Raw genomic sequence first — 26,344 nt, forward strand, 5'->3', positions numbered from 1 at the left:
AAGATGATAACTTCTCTTCTTGTCTGCCAGTCCCTGGACACAAGGAGCATGAAATGCCTGGTGGCAGTTGTTGTCTACATTTGCTGGATCCCCTAGCAAAACTGTGCCTCCTTTGGTAACCAGGACCTCTAACCCTTCAGAGCCTAGAGTTGTGGGGAGAGAAAGTTCAAGTCTCCACTGAGTTTTTAGGAAAGATGGTAAGTGGGGTCACTCCTGCTTCTGTCCTTTAGTTCTTGGACCCCTGATTTTTCTTACTGGAGATACAGTATCATGTAAAAATGTTTTGATTCAATCTTCTGGGAGATGGAAGCCAATCTCTCCTGATGTCCAGTAGCTGGAGCTCTTTCTGGAGAATGAAACCCTTTTTGGTAAAGTATTGTCTCTAAGCTAGCATTTCAACTGTGTCTTCGGCATGACATTTCAATGCTCTCCCAGGCTGCCAGCTTCTGAGTGGTGTGGTATGTGATATGACCAGTGGATCCAATTGTCATAGGCTCACCCCTAGACCTCCTTTGTAGTAAAGTGAACTCCCTGCTCTGGCAGTGTCAGGAAAGGATCCTTTCCTAAGGAGGAAACATTTCACAAGTTCTTGGATGGTGATGGTAGCTGAGGCTGCACATGCAGGAAAAGTAAACCCACTCCCAAAATGTGTGTTTATTCTTATTAGAACAAGCCTCTGGCCTTTTCAAGTTCAGAGGGGCTTGTAATAGTTAACTTACCACTAAATTGTCTCCTTGAGAAACTATATATCAGGTGCTCAGCATCAGTGGCTGCCCCTGGCAAGTTGAACATTTGATGCCAGCAACAGATAAATTTGCCTTGGTAAGTGGGAACTCACACTATCTGGCCCATACATAATGTCTGTCTCTCCTACCATGCCCATTTCATTCATCAACCCATTGTGCCAGCACTGGGGTAGCTGATGACGGAAACTGGTGGAGTAATGCTGTCTACTTGGCTGTTTAGATCGATCTCCATGGTTAATGCTCTTTGGTGGGCATCAATATGTGATACAAAGACTTTCTCACTTCATTCCTGCTCCCATTTGTTCAACCACCTCCTTATCTCATTCCTTCGATCTTACTCTTTCATGGGCTCCTGCCCATGAGTCTGGATTTATTGTTATATCAAGCCACTACTGCTTTTACACAAAGTGGATCAACAGGTGAATCATTTCAAACTACCTGTTAGGAGGATTGTCCCTGTCCCTCATTATAGTCTTTTAAAACCTCTTCAGAGTGAGACTGCAGTTCAGTTGTTTCCATTTTTAAGAACAACATTCTAAGCTCTTCCATTTCTAAATCAAGCTTTGGATTTTGGTTCTTCCATTAGCTGGTCATGAGAGATTCCCAATATGATCATAGCGAGGTGAGGGAGAGGTCCTAGTATGCAGTGGTGAAATTCATGGGGGTCTGGGCTACATGCTTATGCTGCTTGTTTTTTGCTAGTCCTTCTTATGCTTGGAGCTCATGCTTATCTTTAGATAACTGCTGTAGCGCTTAAGCAACCTTATGATTTGGAGGTTCTGTGTGAATCAAGCTCATGATGGGCATTTCTTGGAGGCATGGCCATTGGTGTCTCCTGGTCAGGCATTTTTATGAATTCTATGAATGCCTGGCAGTATCCCAGGAGTTTTGTTTTGGTTTTTTCAAGTATATAATTCTCTTTGCTCCAGAATCTCAGAAGCTGGCACTGTTATTCTCCTGCTGGGGCTTACTGTAGCCCCATTGCCACTTTGTATTTTTTCTTGCTACTGGTATTTCTAATACCATAGTATCTGCAGGGTCTTGTGGTCCAAGTAGCAGAGCTGCTAGTCCTACACCTTGGATTTGGTACAGAACTCTTTTCTGCACTAGGACCTTCTTAAAGATGGCAATATTTTTCTTTCTTTCTTTCTTTCTTTCTTTCTTTCTTTCTTTCTTTCTTTCTTTCTTTCTTTTTTTTTTTTTTTTGACAGGGTCTTGCTCTGTTGCCTAGGCTGGAGTGCAATGGTGGGATCACAGCTCAGTGCAGCTTCAGCCGCCCAGGCTCAAGAGATCCTCCCACCTCAGCCTCCTGAGTAGCTGGGACTACAGGTTCATGCCACCACACCAGCTGATTTTTTTTTTATTTTTTATACAGATGAGGTTTTGCAAGGTTGCTCAGGCTAAAGATGGCAATATTTCTTATCAGTTGGTGCATGGGCTGAAGAAGTATTCCCTAATGTGGAATAGGCTACCTCCAGAATTGAGGGCAACGTATTATGCATAGAGGTTCCTTCCTTGTAGTAGGAGGTGCAAGATGTAATGATTTGTCTTTTACTTTGAAATATGTGCCCTGATATATTAATACTTTTGACTACAGGACTCCTAAAATTTTGCTTACATGTCAGCCCCTGGTTCTCCACAGGCTTTATCTCATATCCTATGGAGCACATGTATCTTACTAAGTCCTCTAATGCACTAGCCATTTTTTATTCATTAGCTCCAATTAACATAATATCATTGATGTAGTAGGTCATTGTGAAGTTTTACGGGATGCCCAGATGGTCCAGATCTCTTTGGACTGTATTATTACAGAAAGCAGAAGAATTAGCATAGCTTTGGGACAAAACCATAAATATGTCTTGTTACCCATCCCATGAGAATGCAAACTCTTTCTGATCAGAATATAAAAGAATGTTTTTGTCAAGTCAGTGGCTATGTACCATGTACCCGAAACCCTGTTCATCTCCTCTAGCAAAGATATTAATTATATCTTGTCCTGTGGCTGAAATTAGGGAAACAACTTATTTAAGTTTGCAGTAAACTGACATTTTCCGGGAGCAATCTGGTTTCTTGTGGAGCCAAATTGGCAAATTAAATGGAAATATGAGAGCATCTATCATCATCCTCAAAAGTAGTACTAATTTCTGCCGTCTACCAACCTGGGGTAATTATATTGTTTTTGGTCCTTTGATGATATCTTAGTTCATTTGTGCTGCTACAACAAAATGCCACATATTGGGTAATATTTAAAGAACAGAAATTTATTTTCTTGCAGCTCCAGAGGCTAGGAAGTCTAGGATTAAGGTGCCGGAAAGTTTGATATCTGTCAAGGGCCTGTTCCCTGTTTCCAGGCTAGCACTTTGTTGCTGCGTCATCATATGGTGGAAGAGATGGAAGGGAATAAACCTGCTCCCTCAAAGCCTTTTATAAGGTCCTAATCCTATCCAGGATGGCTCTGCCCTCAATTTAATCACCTCCAAAAGGCCTTCCCTCTGGCAGACCACTTGAGGTCAGGAGTTCAAGACCAGCCTGGACAACATGTCGAAAACTCATCTCTACTAAAACTACAAAAATTAGCCGAGCATGGTGGCACATGCCTGTAATCCCAACTACTTGGGAGGCTGAGGCAGGAGAATTGCTTGAACCCACGAGGTGGAGGTTGTAATGAGCCGAGATCACACCACTGCACTCCAGCCTGGGCAACGGAGCAAGTCTCTGTCTCAAAACACAAAACAAAACAAAACACCTCCCTCTTAATACTATCACATTAACCATTAAGTTTCAACACATGAATTTTGGGGGACACATTTAGACCATATCAGATGAGATTGAGTAGAAGATGGGGTATTTTTAGAGGCTTCCACTTGGCATTTCCCACTATGAGATCCCTTACTCTACAGGCCAAAGACCCGAAGTTAGGGTTGTACCAAGTACTACATAGGGCAATCCCAATTATACTTTTGTGAACCAGAGGAATGACAGCTAGTTGGGAAAACAAACCAAATAGGCCCGCTATAAGCAAGACTTTGCTCATAACACTGTAAGGCCTCATTCTAACAGGGAGACCATGATGTTACCTTGGGTCTCTGGACTTTGATGTCAGCTCAGACCTTTGCATCCCACAGTGTCCAAAATATTTGGGATACCTAAGTTAGTGGGCATTTGTCCCTTTGGAGAAAGACTAGCAGGTATTATAAACATGTATATTTGGCCGGGCACGGTAGCTCATGCCTGTAATCCCAACACTGTGGGAGGGCGAGGCCGGTGGATCACCTGAGGTCGGGAGTTCGAGACCAGCCTGACCAACATGAATAAACCCTGTCTCTACTAAAAATACAAAATTAGCTGGCCGTGGTGGCTCATGCCTGTAATCCCAGCTACTCAGGAGGCTGAGGCAGGAGAATCACTTGAACCTGGGAGGCGGAGGTGAGCCGAGATGTCGCCATTGCACTCCAGCCTGGGCAACAAGAGCGAAACTCTGTCTCAAAAACCAAAGAAACAAACACACAAAAAAATGTATATTTGGCATGAGGTTAGGGTCTATCCTTCTGGAAGCCTGGCCCTTTTTTCAGTCAATGGGTTCTGTAGCTGAAAACGAATTTAGATCCAGGAGCTAACTTGCTCTCAATTTAGTTGTCACTCATATTCAATTTCTTTTGATAGTACAGCCCCTATGGATACTGTATTCCAACCATCTCCTTTACTCTCTGCAGGTCAGGCCCTCTTGGTTATAACCCTATGACTCTGTTACTCATTTAGGTAATTATGTCAACCTGGCTTCCGGCAGTTCCTACCATAACACACCCTCTATTGTTTTGGAATCCTAACATCCCCACTGCTTTTATTGAGTCTATTCTGTAATGGCCTCTCCTAATATTAACCCTGTCTAATAAAGAAGTCCCAGCACTAAACATTTTAGTGATGCTGGTACCCCTCTCACCAGTGCATTACTATGGACGTGCTAATGGTGTGCTCAATAGTCCCTCTCATGGTACATAATTATCTAGTGAGTCTTTCAGCATTACATAGATATTTAATGCCCATTTCAGCATGCCCATTTCCCTGAGCTTTTAATCCTTTCCTCCACTGCCTACCATAGCAATTCTGGCATTTCAGCTTTAGTATGGGTTGTTATTTTCTGCATGCTTCTAGGATCTATACTAGTAGTCAGTTGCTACCATCTCTTCAGATCCTTGACAGAGTATTGAATCTTACATTTTTGGAGAGTGCCCCAAATAAATAAAGTCTCTCCTATCCAATATATTGTTCCAGATTGCTTAATGGTGTACCCTCAGAATCCAGTGCCAATAATGCCAACCAATACATTCGGTTTAGATCTTGCAATTCCTTTGGGTAGAGCTTCTTTCCATCCTTATCAAGTCCAGCAAGTCTGAAGCTGCGTTATGTTGGAACTTAACCCTGGTTATAGATCTAGTGGCCAGGAAAGGAAATGGGAGCAAATCAGGAGGTAGGCACATGTGGCTACAGGAAAAGGCCTCTCCATTGTCTTCAAGCAAGAAGGATGTGCTAACTCTTAGAAAGGGATGGTCACTTCTGCAGACCAGGAGAATTCAAAGAAGCCTAGGGGTTCAAAATCTTAAATGACATGCACCCAAATCTCCCCAGCTCAAGGGACAGTGTCCTGTTTTTCCTAATCTTGGCCTTAATCTTGGCATAACAGAATTGCTTTAATTCTGCATTTACTCTCTTCCCATTATTATTACTAATTAAGAAAAAAGCCCTCTCTATCTGTATGTGTACAAGTGTACACACATGCATGTATATCCAATGAAGTGCATATGAATTTAAAGAAATCTCTAGAAGAAAATATCAAACTTTTAATACTGGTTAAATACATGAAGGGGAGTACAATGAAAAGCTTTGGAGAAAGAAATCTGTACAATTTTCTGTACATTCTTCCGTGTTTAAATATTTTTTGCAAATATTTGTATAACATTTTAAAGTATTGGGAAAAGTAAAAGGATCAATTAACGTAGGGGAAGAGAACTGGAAGAGGGAAGAAAACTTTAGCAATGTCCTTTATTCTCTCCTAAGAAGTTTGACCTCACTTCACCCAACCCAAGAGGAGAGAATGAATGGGTGATGGGCATTGAGAGCTTGTGCGATGAGTCATTTCCTTGCCCCTGGAGAAGGTGGGAATGAGGAGAAGGGGGCTTACTGTCCGTAGTCAGCCATACTCTTTCACTCCTCCTTCAGAAGGGGCCTAAGGGCTTGGGGATTGCAGCTCTGATCCAGGGACCATGAGAACTACATGAGAGGCATATGAACCTGGGTGCATTACAGAACGATGATTTGACTAGGGACAGTCATGAGTGACACCACAGGAGGAGGTGTATCTGTGCAGAAAAGCTCTTCACAGCTTTTTGGAACATTGGCATGGTAGGAAAGGGCAAAATAATCTATATAAATAAAATTAAGTTTCTGTCTGTTAAAACAATTGTTTAGACAGATTTTCAATACATTTGACAAAGGTATTTAGAATCACATATTGGTTTTCTGTAGCTACTATAGTAACAAATTACCGCAGACCTGCTGGTTTCAAACAACAGGAATTTATTCTCTCACAGTTCTGGAGGTCAGAACTCCAAAATCGGATTCATAAGGCAGAAATCAGGGTGTTGGCAGGAACATGCTCCCCCTAAAGGCTCTAGGGGCCTTTACTCTTCCAATTTCTGGTGGCTGGCAGTATTCCTTGACTTGTGGCCCTGTCACCCCAATTCTCCTATGACTTCACATCATCTCTCTGTGGGGATAAAACTTCCCTCCCTCTCCCTCCCTCCTATAAAGGCCCTTGAGATTCCATTTAAGGTCCACCCTAAATGTAATTTGAATAATCTCCCCATCCCAAGATCCTTAACTTAATCGAATCTATAGAAACTCTTTATCCTTATAAATTAACACTTAACAGGTCCCAGAGGTTACAACCTGACATGCTTGGGAGCCATTCAGCCTACCGCAGATGGACTGATTTAAAACATGCAACACACATGAAGTTAACCTTAGGAATTCTGGTTTTTCAAAGAGCAGTCTGCTTCTAGAGAATCCAAAATTGAGAAACAATAGCAGTTTCATGTATCTGTCAATCAGAAGAGAGCTATAGTATGTATTAAGTCACCAATTAGAGAAAATAATTGGTGGCTTCAAAGTCGAGCTCTGCCTCCCCAGCTCAACCTAGTGAGTAGAATTTCTACATTTGATTCTTACTCTGACTAAAGGCATAAGAGTCGACACTGATGTGTAGGCTTCAGTTCACAGGAAGGCTGCTTCTCACATGAGCAACTCCCTATAGCTGACTTCTCAGTAATAAGTAGGGATTTATTTGTGTAACCATGTAGAATCCAAGTAGGAAGTCAAACTGTAGTAATAATACTAGCTAACATTTCTTGAGCATTTATTATATCCCTTGTAATGTGCTAATTGCCTCTCATGTATTGTCTTATTTAATTTCAAAGCAAACTTTTGAGGTAGCTTGACTCACTAAGGCTCTTTGATTATATCCACCACAAGCAAACAGATTAATTGGAAAGCCTCTGGGCTGGCTCACAAATCAGGAGAGCTGCAAAAACAGGGTTGGTAAGGACAGAAATAACAGCAGTTCAAGTGTGAAGAACTCAGTCACAGTTCTTGGTGCTTTTCTCAGTTCATGGCACTGTCATTGGATAACTATCTAAATGGCCTTTCACCTCTGTGAGTTTCCACTCAGAGTTTGAATTCCAAGCAGAGTTAATCTCATCCTAGTGGGACAAAGGTACAATCATTGGCTTTGCCTGGGACAAATGCCCACCCTAGGCCAGGGGGAGCAGGTTCAGACATGAAAAAAGAGTGAGGAGTCGGGTGCAGTGGCTCAAGCCTATAGTCCTAGCACTTTGGGAGGCCGAGCAGGGTGGATCATCTGAGGTCAGGGGTTCGAGACCAGCCTGGCCAACATGGCGAAACCCTGTCTTTACTAAAAATACAAAAATTAGCCGGGTGTGGTGGCACATACCTGTAATCCCAGCTACTTGGGAGGCTGAGACAGAAGAATCGCTGGAACCTGGGAGGCAGAGGTTGCAGTGAGCCTAGATCATGCCACTGCACTCCAGCCTGGGTGACAGAGCGAGACTCTGACTCAAAAAAAAAAAAAAAAGTATGTGTCTCAAACACTATTTTGCAAGCGTGAAAGAAGGAAGAGATACAATTGTGATGTTAAGTTCCCCAAGTCACTAAGCAAGCTGATAGTGAAACTATAATATATCTTTCAGTCTGTGACCTTTGGAACTCTGTGATAAGATGCAGACTACTTTAGCCATGTAGTAGACAGCTAATGTTTTTGCTAGGCCAGTACTGTGGATTAAATTGTGTCCTCCCAAAATTCATATGTTGAAACCCTAACCCCCCAATGTGATGGTATATGGAGATAAGGCCCTTGGGAGATAATTAGGTTTAGATAAGGTCATCAGAGTAGAGTCCTCTTGATGGGATTAATGCCTTTATAAAAAGAAGAGAAAGTTACCAGAGCGCTCTCTCTGCCACGTGAGGACACAGCAAGATGACAGCTTTCTGCAAGCCAAGAGTGCGTCCTCACCAGAACTCATCCATGCCAGCACCCTGATCTTGGTCTTCCAACCTCCAGAACTGTGAAAAGGGTCTCTGTTATTTAAATCACCAGTCTATGGTATTTGTTATAGTTGGTGCCCAAGACAACTAAGACAATCAGCATCCTTACCCCTTATTTTGGAAGCAGCTTTCCAATTCTAGGAAGTCTTTTTTTTTTAGACAGAGTCTCATTCTGTCACCCAGGCTGGAGTGCACAGTGGCACGATCTTGGCTCATTGGAATCTTTGCCTCCCAGGTTCAAGTGATTCTCCTGCCTCAGCCTCTCCAGTAGCTGAGATTACAGGTGCCCGCCACCGTGCCCAGCTAATTTTTGTATTCTTAGTAAAGACCGAGTTTCACCATTTTGGCCAGGCTGGTCTGGAACTCATGATCTCAGGTGATCCACCCATCTAGGCAGTCTTAATAGGAAAGTCAAGGCCGAGTACAGTGGCTCACACCTGTAATCCCAGCACTTTGGGAGGCTGAAGCAGGCAGATCACGAGGTCAGGAATTCGAGACCAACCTGGCCAATATAGTGAAACCCTATCTCTACTAAAAATACAAAAATTAGCCGGGCATGATGGTGCGCGCCTGTAATCCCAGCTACTCAGGAGGCCGAGGCAGGAGAATGGCGTGAACCCGGGAGGCGGAGCTTGCAGTGAGGCAAGGTCACGCTACTGCACTCCAGCCTGGGTGACAGAGCGAGACTCTGTCTCAAAAAAAAAAAGAAAAAAAGTCAAGCACAGGGCCCTCTACCAAACCAAGCCAATTAGACTCTCCAGGGAGAATGACAGAGAGACTCTAGATGGGTGAAATGAGGTTATTCCCATGGCATGACCTAAGGAAAGAAGGTATGTATATTTCTGACTAAGACTTGGTAGCTTCCTGCTCCTCTTTCTTCCCAAGACCTGGCTCATCAGTGTTTCCTTTAACTCTGTAAGCTATAAAGTGTCCTTCCAATAAATTCCTTTTTCCATCTGGGTGAGTCAGAGCTTCTTTCAGTTTCTTGCAGAACTGATTCAGAAATGGTACCTGGGAGTGAGCACTGCAAGCAACAGAACTGCTGTGGAAATAGCAGAATTAGGTGCAAGGCAATGAGAATTCCCCAATTTAGTTTAGAAAGCTGAAGCCAGTTATTTTTCTTGAATTTCCCAATTCATATATTCACCAATACATTTCCACTTTTGCCCAATCTAGTCCTGATTAATATAGGCTACTTATGCAAAATGCAAGGACTTGTGCTAGTAAGGTGTTTCTCTTCTTGTGGTTATTTGGTGAATTGATGTGGGCTGCCATTATGTATGTGACTAGAAGCACTTTTTTTAACCCATTAGAGTAGCCTCAATGCACATCAATACCTGGCCCCAAATCAAGCCTTTGGCTTTTATAACTCTCAAGCTAATAAATGAGAACTGGAAATTTAGGTGCATAGAGAAGTACCCAACCACACTCCCCTTCTAAGATTATTGTATTAGAAAGAGCCTATGGAAAGCAAAAAGGCAGAGAACAGCAGGCGAGCATAATAATAATGATGACCACCATTTGTTAAACCCTTACTATGTGCCAGACATTGGGCTATTATGTCACTTAATCCTGGAAGAGCAATACTATTATGTTTTGTTTTGTTTTATTTTGTATCTAAGGTTGAGCTGCAGAGGCTCAGAGCTGAATTGGTTCAATCAGTCATTCTTTTCTGTTACGGGCATGATATAATCATCTGTCTAGACATGACCCCTATTTTTTATCTTCTTTATCCTTCATCCCCAAGTGTATCTAATGTGTGTCCTTCCAATCTACTTTCCATAGACTTACAGATCCGTAAAAATATGTAGTATAGTGTCTGCTTTTAAACTGTATATAAATGAATCATACTGTATGTCTCACTCTGCAATTTGCTTTTTTTACTCAGCATTATGTTTCTGAGATTCATCCACGTTGATATATATATAGAGAGAGCTAGTTCATCTGTTTAAACTGCTCCATTGTATATGATCATATCAATATACTGTACCTTACTTAGGTATTTTCTCCTGATGGATATCTAGACTGTTTCTAATTCTTTCCTAATACAAAAAAAAAAATACTTCAATGAATAATCTTGTACACATCTCTCCATGCATTGTGCAAGAGTCTCTCTAAGATTTACCTAGAAGTAGAATTGCCTTAGGCTATATATATTTTCAGTTTTAGGAAATCTTGCCAAATTACTTTTCAAAGTAGCTTTACTAATTTACACTCCCACCAACAGTATATGAGAGTTCTTGAGAGAGATACTATTTAGTATCTACATTTTGCAGGTGAGGAAACTGAGGAAACACAAAAAATGTCCAAAGTAAAACACTGTATCTGTCTGAACCGTGTCTATCTAGCTCTGGAACTACACTATTCAATGTCATGATAAGATATACACTAATGAACATAAGAAATATATTCAGCTGCAAGTGACAGAACCATCTACCAGTAGCTAAAGCAGTATAGGCATTTACTATCTCACTTAACACCATGGACTGAAGAGAGGTAGTTCCAGAGCAAGTCAGTAGCTCAGGTCTGGCAACACAGGTACTCTTCAGTTTTTTTATTCTGCCACCTTTAGCTGTTTTCACCCTTATCTTATCTCTTCTCTGTCCTATGATGTCTGACATTGTTCTGACATTGGGTTTGAGTTCCAAGCAGGAAGAAAAGGGTTGAGGTGGTGGTGCATGCAGGCAGTGGTACTATGAAGCTCTTTGCTTGTTCTCCTTTTTATTGGAAAGAAAAATGCCTTCCTTGAATCTTCACTTATCCAAGCCTACTTCCTTTATCTCACTGGTCAGAATTTGGTCAGAGCCCACTGCTGAAAGAACTTCAGTTAAAGTGGAATGAGATGATCGTGTATGGTTTAGATAACCATGACTCAGCTACTGGGGCTACAGGAAGGATCTGCTTTCCTGGATCTAAAGCCATCTTCAAGTCTAAAACCTGTTCTGTTAGTAAGAAAGAAAGGAAACAACTCTTGGATATTGACATGGTTTTTCTTCCAACTTGGTATCTTCTTAGATTTCTTTGCTGACATCCTCATCCCACTGAGTTGTTAAATTCTTGCTTGGTCCTGGTCCTCTTCCCTTTCCAAGATATTTAAAAGAAGGCCGACAGATGGCCAACAGGCCAAATTTGAGTTTTTAACCCCTGCTGTATGCTCCCTAGGCTGATAGTATCCATTTTTATGGTTTTAATTACCATTTACATATTGATGACTCCTAAATTTGTATCTCCAGCTTCCTCCTCTGCCTTGAGTTTCAGATCCATATGTACCAGTGCCTACTTGGATATTCCTAAGACACATCAAAGTCAACGTATCCAAAACTGAGTTTTTCACCTCCCACCCAAACTTGCTCTTTCTTCTTTGGTGAATCCTATCTCAGTAAATACCACCCCCTTCCACTCAGTTACCCAAGTTAGAGACCTGCAAGATATCTTGATATTTTCACTCACTTCCCACATAATAACTCTCAATTTATCTGCTTTTCTTCATCTCCATTGCAACCCTGACCTAAAATTTTGTGATTCAAGTGTTTGTAGTGTGGACCAGCAGCACGGCACCTGGAAGCTTGTTAAAAATACAGAATCCCAGGCTCTACCTGAGACCCACTAAATCAGAAATCTGCATTTTAACAAGGTCCCCAGGCGAAATTCTTTAAAATTTGAGAACTTCTCTTCTTGTCTTTTGACATAGTTTACTGTGTCAAAGTAAATCTCTGGCCCCCTAAAACTCTTCCTTTACACTGCAAACCCCATAAGTCACTTCCCCCATTAAAGCCCATAACTAGCTCCCCATCGCTTTAGAGACAGAATGCAAAAGACTACAGAGTACAAAGCCCTGCGGAAGTTCCCCCACTGCCTAGTCTCCAGCCCCATTCTGCCTTCCCTTGTGGATGCCAGCCACATTAGTCTCTTTCCAATTCCTGTGCCAAGCTATATTTTTTCCAACTCGGGGCCTTTTTTGCCTGCTGCCCACCCCTATACTCAGCATGATCTCAACTGCCCTGGCACATAGCTAACTCCTACTCTTTTGCTTCCTCAAAAAAGCCCCTTCTCTCACAGCCCAACTGAGATTAGCAGCTCTCCTCTTAAGCTCTCTTTGCACACTATGCTCCTTTAAACATTTATCACAGTTGTATTTAAATAATGAAGGGTGTGTTTCATCATTCAATGTCAGTCTTCCCAATTGAATTGAAGTTATACAAACAACTGTATTGGCTCTGTGCATTGTTACATCCTTTCAGTGCCTAGCACAGTGCTGGATGCACATTAGGCGTTCAATCAGTATCTGTTGACTTAATGAATATGAATGAATAATCGTTCCCTGGGAGTGGTCTTGGCTCAGGGTGCCCCCACTTTCTTAGTTCAACTGGAATCAAGAATCAGAAAAAGACCTCAGAGGGCCAAGGAAGTATAATTTGGCCACCAGCAGCTAATCAGGGATGAAAATGTCCAATTCTGACTGATGGACCTCATGCACGTGCTGAAAGAAAAACAGAAGCAGCCTGCCTGAGGGTGATGGTAAACATTTTGTTCCCCAGCCAGTGCCCTCCTCCTCAATACACTCCCAAACTGACCTTTAGAAGCACTTTTGTATAGTGGGAGGTCTCTTTTAACCTCCAGTGAATAGGGGTATGAAGTGGTGTTTGCTTTTTGCCCTTTGTTCTCTGACTGAGAAAAGTCTGGAGGCGGTGGAGTGAGGCTTAGTAATACAATTGCCTTCCCTTTCATATGCTAAAGAGGGTTTTTCCTCCTGGTTTAGTATAATCTAAGAGTTGTGGAGGTCTGGAAGGGATCCACTCCTCTTCCTTTTGGCATCTCATTTCCTGCAGGCTAGGGGTAACTAATAGAAAAACCAGAGCAATTAATAGAAAAACCAGAGCAATTAATAGAAAAACCAGAGCTGTAAAAATATCATCAACATTGCCCACCAAGCAACTCTGTGAGTTGAGCCAGTGTAGGATCGTTAAATGCTAAGTTTACAGGAAGGACATCCAGGTGAAACGCGGGAAAGTCCCACCATCGTTGAAGGTGGCCAGAGATCCTTGCGTTCCTGCCATTCTCCACACCCGGAGGAAAAGTTGAGGTTGACTTGCTCAAAATAGCATGTTATCACAGCCTTTGACTTCCATACAGGTGTAGATCTGGGTTTGGGGGCATTACATTTATACAGTTCAGAGGGTTCCCCAAATTAAGAAACAGATGTTATGAATAAAATCAGGTTCAGGGCTTCGGAAAGATCTCGTGCGACTGAGGACCAAGCTTTGTGATAGATCCACATCTACCCCCAGCTGAATATACTGGAAAAGCTGAGGCTTCAAAGCCCTTGGGCAAGTGTCTCACTACCTAAAGGCTTTATCCAGTAATCTGTAAAATGGAACTCTCAATCCCTTCTCCACAGAGATAAGGTAAAGATGCGTAAGGCAATGGCAGAGAAAGTACCCATTATTTGATAGGAAATACTCAGTCGTGGTGGAGACCTCTTTTGGAATTTACAAATCCCTTCTGAGCTGCCTTCTCCTTCCCTTTAGTATCTCCTTTGCCTTTAAGTTTTTCCAGGTACCTCTGTGATCGATCTAGGATATGTATTCTTACTGGAGACTTAAGGAAAGCTCCCAAACAGGCAGCTGAAGTCAATACATTTGTTTGGCCATCACAAGATTTTTAAATAAATTTAATTTGCTTTACCTTTATTGTTTTATCCTTAGCTTTCTTTTTGCATATTTTTCTTTGTTTTACTTCGTAAAGAGCCAGTGCAAGTTTATTTGTTTTTGTTTTTTTCTTGTTTGGTTTGTTTAATTTGATTTGTCGTTTAATTTTTTGCCACTGTGCAAAAGGCAATCCGAAGGTCAGTCTGGTGTGTGTGTGTGTGTGTGTGTGTGTGTGTGTGTGTGTGTGTGTACTGAATTAGGTCCATATTATTTACCATCCCTAATGTTTACCATCCCTTAACAGCTCCGTGTTTATAATCCCGAGGGCATCTGAGTTTATAATAAATCAAAATCTGCTAGCAAACACACAGAGGAGTAGGAAAGGAATCAGGAAAATGCTGTCAACTAACACATAGCAAGTAGGGAAACAGCTCTGGAGTTTGTGAGGGAGCCTCTGGCCTGGTACTACCTGGTTCAATTCCCATTGTAGCCACTTACCAGCTTTTAACCTATAGCTATATTCATTTGAACTTTCTAAATCTCACTTTGCTCATCTAGAACACTGGGATATTTATAGAGCTTTCCTTAGAGTTTTGCTGTGAGGATTAAATGAGAAAATCCTCTCGATGTGCTAAGAATAGTCAGTGGAACAGGGTAAACCCTCAATAAATGTTAGTTATTATTAACAGCACCTCCTGTGTAGCCCGTAGTGAGCTTTATATATGTCACCTCATGTCACAGCACTGAGAAGTTAAATGGCCTGCCCAAGATGGGGAAATGTAAGAGTTTAGACAAAGAAGCTGTTTTTAGGCCGGGCGCGGTGGCTCACGCTTGTAATCCCAGCACTTTGGGAGGCCGAGGCGGGCGGATCACGAGGTCAGGAGATCGAGACCATCCTGGCTAACACGGTGAAACCCTGTCTCTACTAAAAATACAAAAAATTAGCCGGGCGTGGTGGCGGGCGCCTGTAGTCCCAGCTACTCGGAGAAGCTGAGGCAGGAGACTGGCGTGAACCTGGGAGGCGGAGCTTGCAGTGAGCCGAGATCGCGCCACTGTACTCCAGCCTGGGCGACAGAGTGAGACTCTGTCTCAAAAAAAAAAAAAAAAAAGGAAGCTATTTTTAATGAGTTTCCATTTACTGCTTTTTACCAAATCAAAGACTCATGGATTTGTAAGATTTGTAATGCCTATTTCCAAGCATTAAAAAGTAAGAAAAAATATGTGTCTCAGAAACAAAAGATAATAGTGCTCTTTCCACTGCCTTACATCATGTATCTCCCCCCAAATTTCTCTTCATTAGCATATTGTCCAATGGTAGATGTGCCCGTTGCCAGCATTATTTATTAGCTAGATCATGTACAGATACCTCAGTCTGCAGCCCTGTAGCACTTTTTGTACCTTCCATTGTCATCACTTCAAGATGTGATCCAGATATTTGGCAGATCAAGCTGGGAAGGTCACCCTTCTCCCAACTAAAGAAAACCACTAGGCAACTGTATGGTAATGTTCAGTTTCTACCCTAATCCAAGTTTTATGCTGACCTACTCTGCAGAACACCTTAGTAGAGGCTGGGGAGACCTGATTGTGGAAACCAGCCTGTGGAAAATGGGGTGATGTAGAAAATAAACTCAGAATTTGGTGTGAAGAATTTGAGTCCAGTGGCAACCTTTTCAACACAAGTAACTATGAGACCTGGGGAAATGACATCCTCTATAAAATGACACTAATGATCCCACCTCGCTTACTTCCGATCATTAGAGTGAAGATCTATGATATGCAGGTTGAGCATCCCTAATCTGAAAATCTGAAATCTGAAATGCTCTAAAATAAGAAACTGGCATGACACCACAAATGGAAACTCCACACCTGACCTCATGTAATTGGTTGCGGTGAAATCACAGGCACATAACACAGAGTTTTTCAGCATTCCCAAAGGAAAAAAGACCCTCTCAGCCCCTCGTTAACTGTGACATCTTTTCCATACATACCCAGACTTCCCCACACAAGCATACCCACCAAGGTTAATAAAATGGCACATGTGCAGGCCAGACACGCCAATGGGAGATTCCCCATGATGCCCTACACGGGGCCAAAACCTACATGCATTACTCACTGTGGGTTTTTGCTTATTCTCTGCTTTGTGGTGTAAAAATTTGTTGAACATGTCAAAAGTGCCTGCAGATACTCCTCTGCGTAACAGTGATAAGAAAAAGAGGAAGCATTTATGTTTATCCAAAGTACACAGAAAGTCAAGCTGTTGGAGAAACTGGACAGCAGTGTAAGTGTGGAATGTCTTATACAAGAGTATGTTGTTGGAATGACCTCCATATGTGACCTGAAGGAACAGAAGGATAAACTGTTTAAGTTCTATGCTGAAGTGATGAACAGAAGTCAATGAAAAATAGAAAAACACTGCATAAAGCTAAAAATGAAGATCTTGATTATGTATTGAAAGAGTAGGTCTGACAATGTCGTGGTGAACTTATGCCACTTAACAATATGCTGATCATAAAACAAGTGAAGATTTATCATGATAAACTAAAAATTCAAGGGAACTGGTGAATATTCAACAGGCTGGTACAAAATGTTTATGAAACCAATCAAAAATGATGTCCCTGGGGATCCATGTCTTTTTGTTAGCATAATAATGGACTGGTAAGAAATTCACTCCAGAAATTTAAGAAAAAACGTAGCATTAAATTTTTGAAAATTTGTGGTGACATACCAGGTACAGTGGTTCACGCCTGTAATCCCAGAACTTTGGGAGGCCGAGGCAGGCAGATTGCCTGAGGTCAGGAGTTTGAGACCAGCCTGAGTAACATGGTGAAACCCCATCTCTACTGAAAATACAAAAATTAGCCAGGCATGGTGGCACATGCCTGTAATCCCAGCTACTCGGAATCGCTTCAGCCTGGGAGGTGGAGGTTGCAGTGAGCCGAGATCATGCCACTGCACTCCAGCCTGCACAATAGCGTGAGACTGTCTCAAAAAGAAAAAAAAATTGTGGTGGTAAAGCACCTGCTAATCACAAAGCAGTGGAGACACTCTTTGATGAGTTTGCCAAGGTCATTGGTTATGAAAATCGGATGCCAGAACAAGTCTATAATGCTGATGAGACATCACTGCTCTGGTATTATTGTCCCAGAAAGACATTGACTACAGCTGATGAGACAGCACCTACAGGAATTAAGGCTGCCAAGGACAGAATAACTGTGCTGGGATGTGCTAATGCAGCAGGCGTGCATAAGTGTAAACTTACTGTGATAGGCAAAAGCTTACATCCTCCCTGTTTTCAAGGAGTGAATTTCTTACTGGTTCTTTATTATATTAACAAAAAGAGATGGATCACCATGGAATCTTTTTCTGATTGGGTTCACATTTTGTACCAGTGGCTTGTGCTTACTGTAGATGGCTTGTGCTGAACTAGATGATGACTGCAAGATTTGGCTATTCCTTGACAACTGTTCTGCTCATCCTTAGTTGAAATTCTCACCAGAAATAATGTTTATACCATGTACTTTCTCCCAAATGTGACTTCAGTAATTTAGCCATGTGACTCAGGTATCTTTAGGTCAATGAAGAGGAAATATAAAAACATTTTCTTGAACAATATGCTAGCAGCAGTGAACAGAGGTGTGGGTGTGGAAGATTTGCAAGAGGAGTTTAGCATGAAAGATGACATATATGCTGTTTCCAACACTTGCAACACAGTGACTAAAGGCACAATGGCTGACACAACCTCTGGCCTGCCACTATGTTCAGAGTTGATGATGAACAAAGTGGTGACTTTGAAGAATTCCATATGTCGAGTGAGAAAAAAATGTCTCTGACCTTCTTACATATGCAAAAAATATATTTTCAGAGGCTGTTGTAAGTAAGCTGGAAAAAGTGGATATTGAAGAAATTTTTAACATGAATAATGAGTCTCCAGTTGTTCATTTATCAACCAATGGTGAAATAGCTGAAATGACTCCAAATCAGTATGATGGTGATAGTCCAGGCATGCTGGCTTATGCCTATAATCCCAGTGCTTTGGGAGGCCAACGTGGAAGGTCACTTGAGCCCATGAGTTCAAGACTGGCCTGGGCAACATAGGAGACTCCCATCTCTACAAAAAATTAAAAATTTGCTGGGCGTGGAGGCACACACCTGTGGTCCTAGTTACTCGGGAGGCTGAGACAGAAGAATCACATGAGCCCATGAGTTCAAGGCTGCAGTGAGCTATGATCTGTAATTTATGATCAAGCCATTGCACTCCAGCCTGGATGAAAGAGTGAGACCCTGTCTCTACAAAGAAAATTTAAAGAAACAACAACAACAAAAAGATGATGGTGACAATGAAGTTGATCTTAACATTACAGAAAAAGTACCTATAGGCAGCATGCTGAAAATGTATGATGGGCTTATTGAAGGATGAAAGCAGCATGTATTCATAATAGAACAAGAAGTCATGTCAGTTAATAAAATCAGAGGCTTCTAAGACAAAAACCGTTGTTAATGAGGCAGATGACTTTGGAGGAAACATTTTAAAAAGCTATCCAGCAGAATGTCTCCTCATTGCTAGAGGACCCACTTCCTGGTCCCTCAACTGCTTCTGATGTTTCTTCTCACCTGAAAAAAAAAAAAAAGTACAGTGTACAGTAACCTTTTAATCCAAACCTTTTAATTGTAGGTGGAGACAGAAAGCCCACAGTTGTTTGTTTTGCTGTTGACAGTTGATACAAATATCCTGATGATGTCACTGTGCTGCTCAGTTACCCCAAACACATCATTTTTTTCCTATATTAATTGTATGTCGTACTTTTTCCTGTATGTATGTGTGCATAAGCATAAGAAAACAATTGCTGGCCGGGCGCGGTGGCTCACGCTTGTAATCCCAGCACTTTGGGAGGCCGAGGCAGGCGAATCACGAGGTCAGGAGATCGAGACCATGATGAAATCCCGTCTCTACTAAAAATACAAAAAATTAGCCGGGCGTGGTGGCGGGCGCCTGTAGTCCCAGCTACTCGGAGAGGCTGAGGCAGGAGAATGGCGTGAACCCAGGAGGCGGAGCTTGTAGTGAGCCGAGATTGCACCACTGCACTCCAGCCTGGGTGACAGAGCGAGACTCCGTCTCAAAAAAAAAAAGAAAAAGAAAACAATTGCTTATCAGTAGCATATAAAGTCAAAGTCAAGAATGATGGTGATGCCAAAAAACCACACATTGTCCACATGGGTGGGTAAGACAGTGACACCTTTGCTTTCTGATGGTTCAATGTAATTGTTTCATGCACAAAAATGACCAAACATGTTGTATAAAATTACCTTCAGGTATGTGTATAAGGTGTATATAAAACATAAATGAATTTTGTGTTTAGACTTGGGTCTCATCCCCATGGTATCTTATCATGTACATGCAAATATTCCAAAATTGGAAAAAAATCTCAAACCCAAAAAATTTCTGGTTGCAAGCATTTCAGATAAGGGGTACTCAACCTGTAACACTTGTGAAATATAATATGTGTGGATGTGCTGTACAAATGTAACCTTTATTAATGTCGTCGTTAATTGCTGTAGCTTGTTACTTTTAGCAGGAAATAGGCAATAAGATGGTGGAAGTTGGGCAAATCACTTACAGAAAAGGTATATGTATATATGATTGTGTATGTATTCTGAAAAGTCTAAAAGAGTGTATTCCAAATTGTATATGGCAGCGGGGCTTACTTCCATATTTGTAGATTAAGTTGTTTTTACAACAAACATATTTTTTATTTTTTTAACATTTCTTTGTAATATTCAATAAAAATATGTAGTTTTAATAATATTTTTATTTCAATAAATCTATAAAAACAACAAAGAATCTCATGCTAAAAAGAGGTTCTTTTCAGGCCGGGCGTGGTGGCTTGCGCCTGTAATCCCAGCACTTTGGGAGGCTGAGGTGGGTAGACCACCTAAGGTCAGGAGTTCGAGACCAGCCTGGCCAGCCCTGTCTCTACTAAAAATTCAAAAATTAGCCAGGCGTGGTAGCGCATGCCTGTAATCCCAGCTACTTGGGAGGCTGAGGAAGGAGAATTTCTTGAACCTGGGGGGTGGAGTTTGCAGTGAACCAAGATTGTACCATTGCACTGTACCCTGGGTGACAGAGCAAGACTCCGTCTCAAAAAAAAAAAAAAAAAAAGAAGAACAGTAGCGTTTCCAGAAACTATGGTTTGACCAAATTGAATAAATTATTAACACATCTCATTCCAGCCCACCACCTCACCCCAGTATGTTACAGATCATGTGAAAAAACAGCCCCTACTAACCAACTCTGTTTTAAATTCTATGGCCAAGTTGCTCTTTTTTTTTTTTTTTTTTTTTTTGAGATGGAGTCTTGCTCTTGCCGCCTAGGCTGGAGTGCAGTGGGGCAATCTCAGCTCACTGCAGCCTCCACTTTCTGAGTTCAAGCTATTCTCCTGCCTCAGCCTCCTGAGTAGCTGGGATTACAGGTGCCCGCCACCACGCCCAGCTAATTTTTGTAGTTTTAGTAGAGACAGGGTTTCACCATATTGGCCAGGCTGGTCTCGAACTCCTGACCTCAGGTGATCTGCCCACCTCGGCCTCCCAAAGTGCTGGGACCACAGTCATGAGCCACCGCGCCCGGCTATGGCCTAATTTTTGATGGTTGTTAGTTTTGGTTTGTTTTTTTCTTACAAAACTTTAGTTAGATATCTTCACTTAAGAAGGGAATCCTTCTTTTGAAGGAAAAACAATGAATTTTCATACCACTAACTATTAAGATTTACAATCAAAAGAATCTCAATTTGAGCAGAGAATCAGCAGTTTCCTCAAATGAAAAGCACATCTCAGAAATTGGAAATTTCTCATAAAATTTTAAAAACCAAAACAATTACCTTTTAAGAAAACTAAAAAATTCATCATTTCACCTCCATGGCCAGTCTATGATAGGCTCTTTTGCTGATAGGACTTCCTCCTCTCACCTTTGAGATTGGTAACATGCTTATAGCTCTATCCTCAGACCTGGTCTTCTAACAGCCTCTTCTTTGGAGATCACACATCTGGTACCACCTCTTTGCATATAATTTCCAAATATTTTTTTCTGGCTTGAAACACCCTTCTCATTTCTGTAAAACTTTTCACTTATCAGTTAGCCCAATTTACACTCATTGCTAGTATCTCATCCCACACCTGCTCAGGGCGAAATTAATCTTTCCTTCTTTTTGTTTTGTTTTGTTTGTTTGTTTGTTTTTGGTACACCATAATTCTTCCCAGTCAACCAAGAGCAGCCAAGACTGACATGTTTTTCTTTGACTTCTTCCTTCTCTATGCCCCACAATTCTTTGCTTAGATTTTTATTATGCCCTTTGCTCCTTCCCACTTCTACTCCCACCTCCCTGGTTCAGGCTCTTGCTTTCAAAGCAAGCAACACAAGTGAAGAGAAACAAGCAATAGGAGGTGAGAGAAGCACTCACAATGGGTCTAGCATGTGACCGAGAACTTGAAAGATATTCTCCTTAAGTGAAAAAGGTATTCCAAAATAATAAAATAGCATCAATAGAGGCACCCCAGGCACAGATATGCCTGGCATCATGAAAGAAAAGGAAGAAGCTGGTAGGGCTTTTGTGTTGGGGCTGTATAAAGATTCTCAGGGATTAGGTTGGACAGGTAGGTTCATTCCAGAAAGACTTTGAATTCCATTCCCTAAGCAGTGGAAAAATAAACTTATGTGGCATGAAAATCTGTTATAAAACTGGTGTGGGCCAGGTGCAGTGGCTCATACCTTTAATCCCAGCACTTTGGGACGCTGAGGCAGGAGGATCACTTGAACCCCGGAGTTTGAGACCAGCCTGGGCAACAAAGCGAGACCCTGTCTCTACAGAAAATTTAAACATTACAACCCAAAAACTGTTGTGATAGCCAAGGGAACAAATCATGGAAGTATTAATTATGGCAATAGAATTGACACACAACATATTTGACTCTTAGAATCCACTGTTTTGGTGACTAGTTGCTTGTGAGAGAGGGGCAAGTGGGAGATGAAGACACTAGAGGTAACTGAGTTTGGTAGCCTGGGTACTTAAAAGCATGATTCACCTTGAAGAGCAATGCAAATTGAGCTTTGCATTTCCGAATGACAGCGAAGTTCAGGTTTAGGCATGTAGATTGTGATGTGTCAGTGGGATATACAGGTGGAGAGGTCCAAAACACACTATTACCTCTGTGAGAATGATCTCCTAGGAAATCTATTCCTAGATCCCTGTTGGATATATGGCTTTTATTTATATATCCCATCAAAACAAAGACAACCTGTCTAGCCCTGAACCTATCATGGTTTCTTTGCCACAAACCACCTTCACATTCCCACTGCTCTATTTTGGATAATGATATTTTCATTTTCCAAAGTCTTTGTCTAGTACCTATAGGTTGTTTTCAATTCCTTTCTCCTTTAATGCTTATCTTTACATAGGCACCAAATCTTTTTAATTTTTTTTTACATGTTTCTCACATCCACAAATCTTCTTCCTTATCTAACTGTTGTTGCGTAACTCTGGCCCTTATTTTTTTTATACCTTAGTAATCACTTCCTAACAGGACCCTTGTTGCCAGGCTGCCCCCTAACAACCCATTCTATCTCCCACAATAAGGTTACTCTTCCTAAAACCCTAAATTGATCTTGTCACTCCCCTTCTCACAAACCTTCATTTCAAAGCAAGCAACACAAATGAAGAGAAACAAGCAATAGGAGGTCAGAGAAGCACTCATAATGGGTCTAGAATGTGACTCAGAACTTGAAAGGTATTCTCCTTAAATGGAAAAGCCTGGACAACATCGCGAGGTGCTGTCTCTACAGAAAATGTAAACAAAACAACACAAACGCTTTCCCACAAAACTTCATTGACTTTCTATTATGAACAAGGTAAAGTTCAAATTCCTTAATATGATTCAATTTATAATATATATAGCCTAGCATTCTCTCCAGCCAAACTGATCTACTTAGCATCCTAGGAAACTACTCTACTCTTCCCAGGTTTTACTTCATTGTCTGCATTTTAATCAGAGTATATGGAGGGCAAAAAATAGTTTTTTAGAAACACCTTGAAACATCAAAAGAGAGGTGCTTGGTGTCTTGACATAGTCTCAGAAGGGCTCCATTGAACACATCTCTCTAACTTGCCATGCCAGGGGCTCCAATCACAGATCTAAAGACTACATAAAAGAAGGGAAAGAAAAAAGAAGAGAAAGTAGGGAAGAAATGAATAAAGAGAAGATCAAAGAAAGAGATGTGTAGGAGTTGGCCATAGAGGACACGCATTACAGTTCTCATCCCTTTCTAAATAACCAGTCTTTATAAACTTAAAAGTGATTAACCTCTTGCCTTGGAGCGCCTCAAGGGCAGAAATCAAGTCTTGTTTTTTTGTTGTTTGTTTTTGTTTTTGTTTTTTTTGTCCTCAGCACCCAGCACAAAGGCTGGCACGTAGATGGTGCTCAGTAAATGATTCTCAAATGAATTGCCAGCAACTGACTCATCTTCAATTAAAGGATGTTGGTGACTTCATCATCCTCCCAGATTACATTCTGCACTTGTAAAGACTTCTTCTGCTTTCTGTGTGCCTTTTCAAAGATGTCCAGAACAACACTGAGGAAAAAAACAGCACTCAAAAAGGGATTTTTAAAAATATAGTATATATTGGGAAAATTGATTTACTCCAACATACTCCCATTTATCAGTCCTTTTTCTAGAATCATATTTGACTTTCTGTCTCATTTCCAGTTAGGAGTAACTTCTACCATTAACTCTTTCAGGCAATAATCACTCATTGCTAGTCACTGTTCTTGCTATGTTGGTATAATCTGTTTTTCCCTCTTAATAAACGTATTACTCTGTGATAGTTGCTAATGAAGTTCATTCTTTCTGCCTCCACCTCTTCCCCATCTTGCCAGACCATTTGGAATTCTAATCCTGTCCTGGATGCTCGCCTTCCTAACTGACGATGGGTGTCATCTGCTAACAGCATGCTATCATCTGTCAGCTCTAGGAGCTTATTTTCTGTTCTATCCATGTAAATCATTGATGAAATATTAAAGAATCAGCCCCAGAATGGAGGCCTGTGGGACATGATTTCTAATATCCCTGAGTTTGACATGAGTACCATTGATAATAAATTTGTTGTAAAACTACCTACCACAGAGCCACACTTCCCCCAGTGTATTGGTGGAATACACAGTCTTGGGGAAAGTAATCAAAAGTCTTCCTGGGGCCAAATAGCCATGGAAAAGTTTAGGGGGAAAGCTAACGTACTGACTGCCCATGTTTCTGTTAAGCAGGCACTTCATGTATGTTAATTTAATGAATCCCTCCACCACTCTCTAAGGCAGTATAGTATAGTGGTTAATGCCAGGGATCCTAAGGTTAATGTGTCTGAGGTTGAATTTTTACTCCATCACTCTCTAGCTGCATGAAATGGGCAATATATTGAAATTCTCTGTGCTTAATTTTTATCATCTGAAAAATAACAATAGAATTCACCTCAAAGAATTGTTTTGAGAATCTCATTGCACGTAAAGCACTTAAACAGTGCCTGGCACACTCTGAATTTTCTACAAATCTTAGCTGTTATTATGATCACATATTAAAGTTGAGGAAACTAAGGCTGGTATGTAGCAGAGCCAAAATTTGAAACGTAAGTGTGTCTGACTCCAAGTCTCAGCCCTTTCTACTCTATTGTACAGACTTTTAGATCTATATTCAACATATTTCCAAAAGAGATTTCAGATGAAAATGGCTCTAGCAGTCAGAAATGCATTAGATTGTACCTAAGCCTCATAATTTAAGCCACTATTTATTTGTTGGGGAGGTATTTATATTTGGTTGAGTTCTGTTTGCAAAACAAGTTATTTTATAAGAGAAAAAAAATGACCTAAGTATAAAATGAAAATCATATAATACTAGGTTTGAAAAACTTCAGGGATCAACTATAGACTAATGACTAATGAAGGGTTCTTCTGGGATTTCTGTTAAATTTTTTTTCTAATTACATAAGTGGTAAGTGCTCAAAGTAGAAAACTTGGAAAACTCTGACAAGCCCTGAGGAGAAAAATCACCCATAATTCAAATAATACTGATAATCACTATTAACGTTTTCATGTGTGTACTTTCTTTAATATTATCTTTCTTTATAAAATGAAAAAATGACAAAATGAAAAAATGTATCTTTGTTTACAAGAATTTTCTTTACAAAGTTGTATCACAGTACGTATGCTATTTCAGTAGGCTGCTTTTTCACTTAGCAATAGATCATCAGCTTTTTTCTATGTCCTTGTCTTACTGATTTTTAATATTTGAAAAATCTATAAAAAACAAATCATAGGAAAGTACCATAAATAACTAATCCCCTTTTGTTGGACATTTAGGTTGATTCTATTTTTTCCCTTACTATTATAAATAAAACTGTCACGAAGAGCCTTGTATGATGTTGTTGCATAATTCTCTCATTATGCACAAATCCTTCTTATCCTTAACAGATGGTTAGCCAGCCTCTGTTTGATCACTTCCAGTAACAGGGAGCTCACTTCTTTGCCAGACAGCTCATTCCATTTATGGACAACTCTAATTGTTAGAAAGTTCTTTATTTTTAACCCAAATCTGTTCCCCTTAACTTACACTCATTGATTCTAGTTTTGTGGTCTGGAATTACCCAAAGCAATCTTTTTTTTTTTTTTTTGTACTTGGAAGCCCATCAAATACTTGAGGAAGGCCATAATGAAACTCCGTAAGTATTCTCTTCTTGAAGATAAATATCCACGTTTATAAGACTTATGATAAAAAAGGATGAGAAATTGGTTGTGGTGAAGGGGTTCCTCAAGAAAGATATAAATTTGGTGACAGATCATATTCCCTTTTTGCTTTGGCCTCCTGGAAGCTCAGAGCCTACTTGGCTGCCCTGTTTTTGTAACAGTAGAACCTTGTCACCTGTTTATATGTGCAGTATCTTTTCTCGTGGACCTAATCATCCTATCTTGCCTATATTTTTTCTGTCTATAAGTTTTCCTTAAAAAAAAAACTCACTGGTAGATCTCTTGAAGATGGAAAGTAGATTGGTGGTTACCAGAGGCCAGGAAAGGTAGAGGGGTGGGGTGATAAAGACAGGGTAATTAATGGATACAAATACACAGTACAATAAAAGAAATAAGACTTGGTGTTTTGTAGATCATTTGGGTGACTGTAGTTAACATTAGTCTATTGCATATTTCAAAACAGCTGGAAGAGATTAATTAGGATGTTCCTAGCATAAAGAAAAATAGTTAAGGTGACGGATATTTTAATTATCCTGATGTGATTATAGGAATGCATCA

At 40.8% G+C, this 26,344-nt stretch overlaps 1 protein-coding gene across 1 annotated transcript in view; it reads right to left on the reverse strand.

The window, feature by feature from the left end:
• Positions 1-26,344, reverse strand: part of UPP2 (uridine phosphorylase 2) — a 263,171-nt gene that overhangs the window by 190,074 nt on the left and 46,753 nt on the right. The window contains exon 2 of the mRNA XM_063646019.1: positions 18,382-18,622. Coding sequence (XP_063502089.1) covers positions 18,382-18,437 — 56 coding nt within the window. The 5' untranslated portion in view covers positions 18,438-18,622. The remainder of the gene's footprint in view (positions 1-18,381; positions 18,623-26,344) is intronic.

Source organism: Symphalangus syndactylus, chromosome 9 (genome assembly GCF_028878055.3).
Source record: "Symphalangus syndactylus isolate Jambi chromosome 9, NHGRI_mSymSyn1-v2.1_pri, whole genome shotgun sequence".
NCBI lineage: Eukaryota > Metazoa > Chordata > Mammalia > Primates > Hylobatidae > Symphalangus > Symphalangus syndactylus.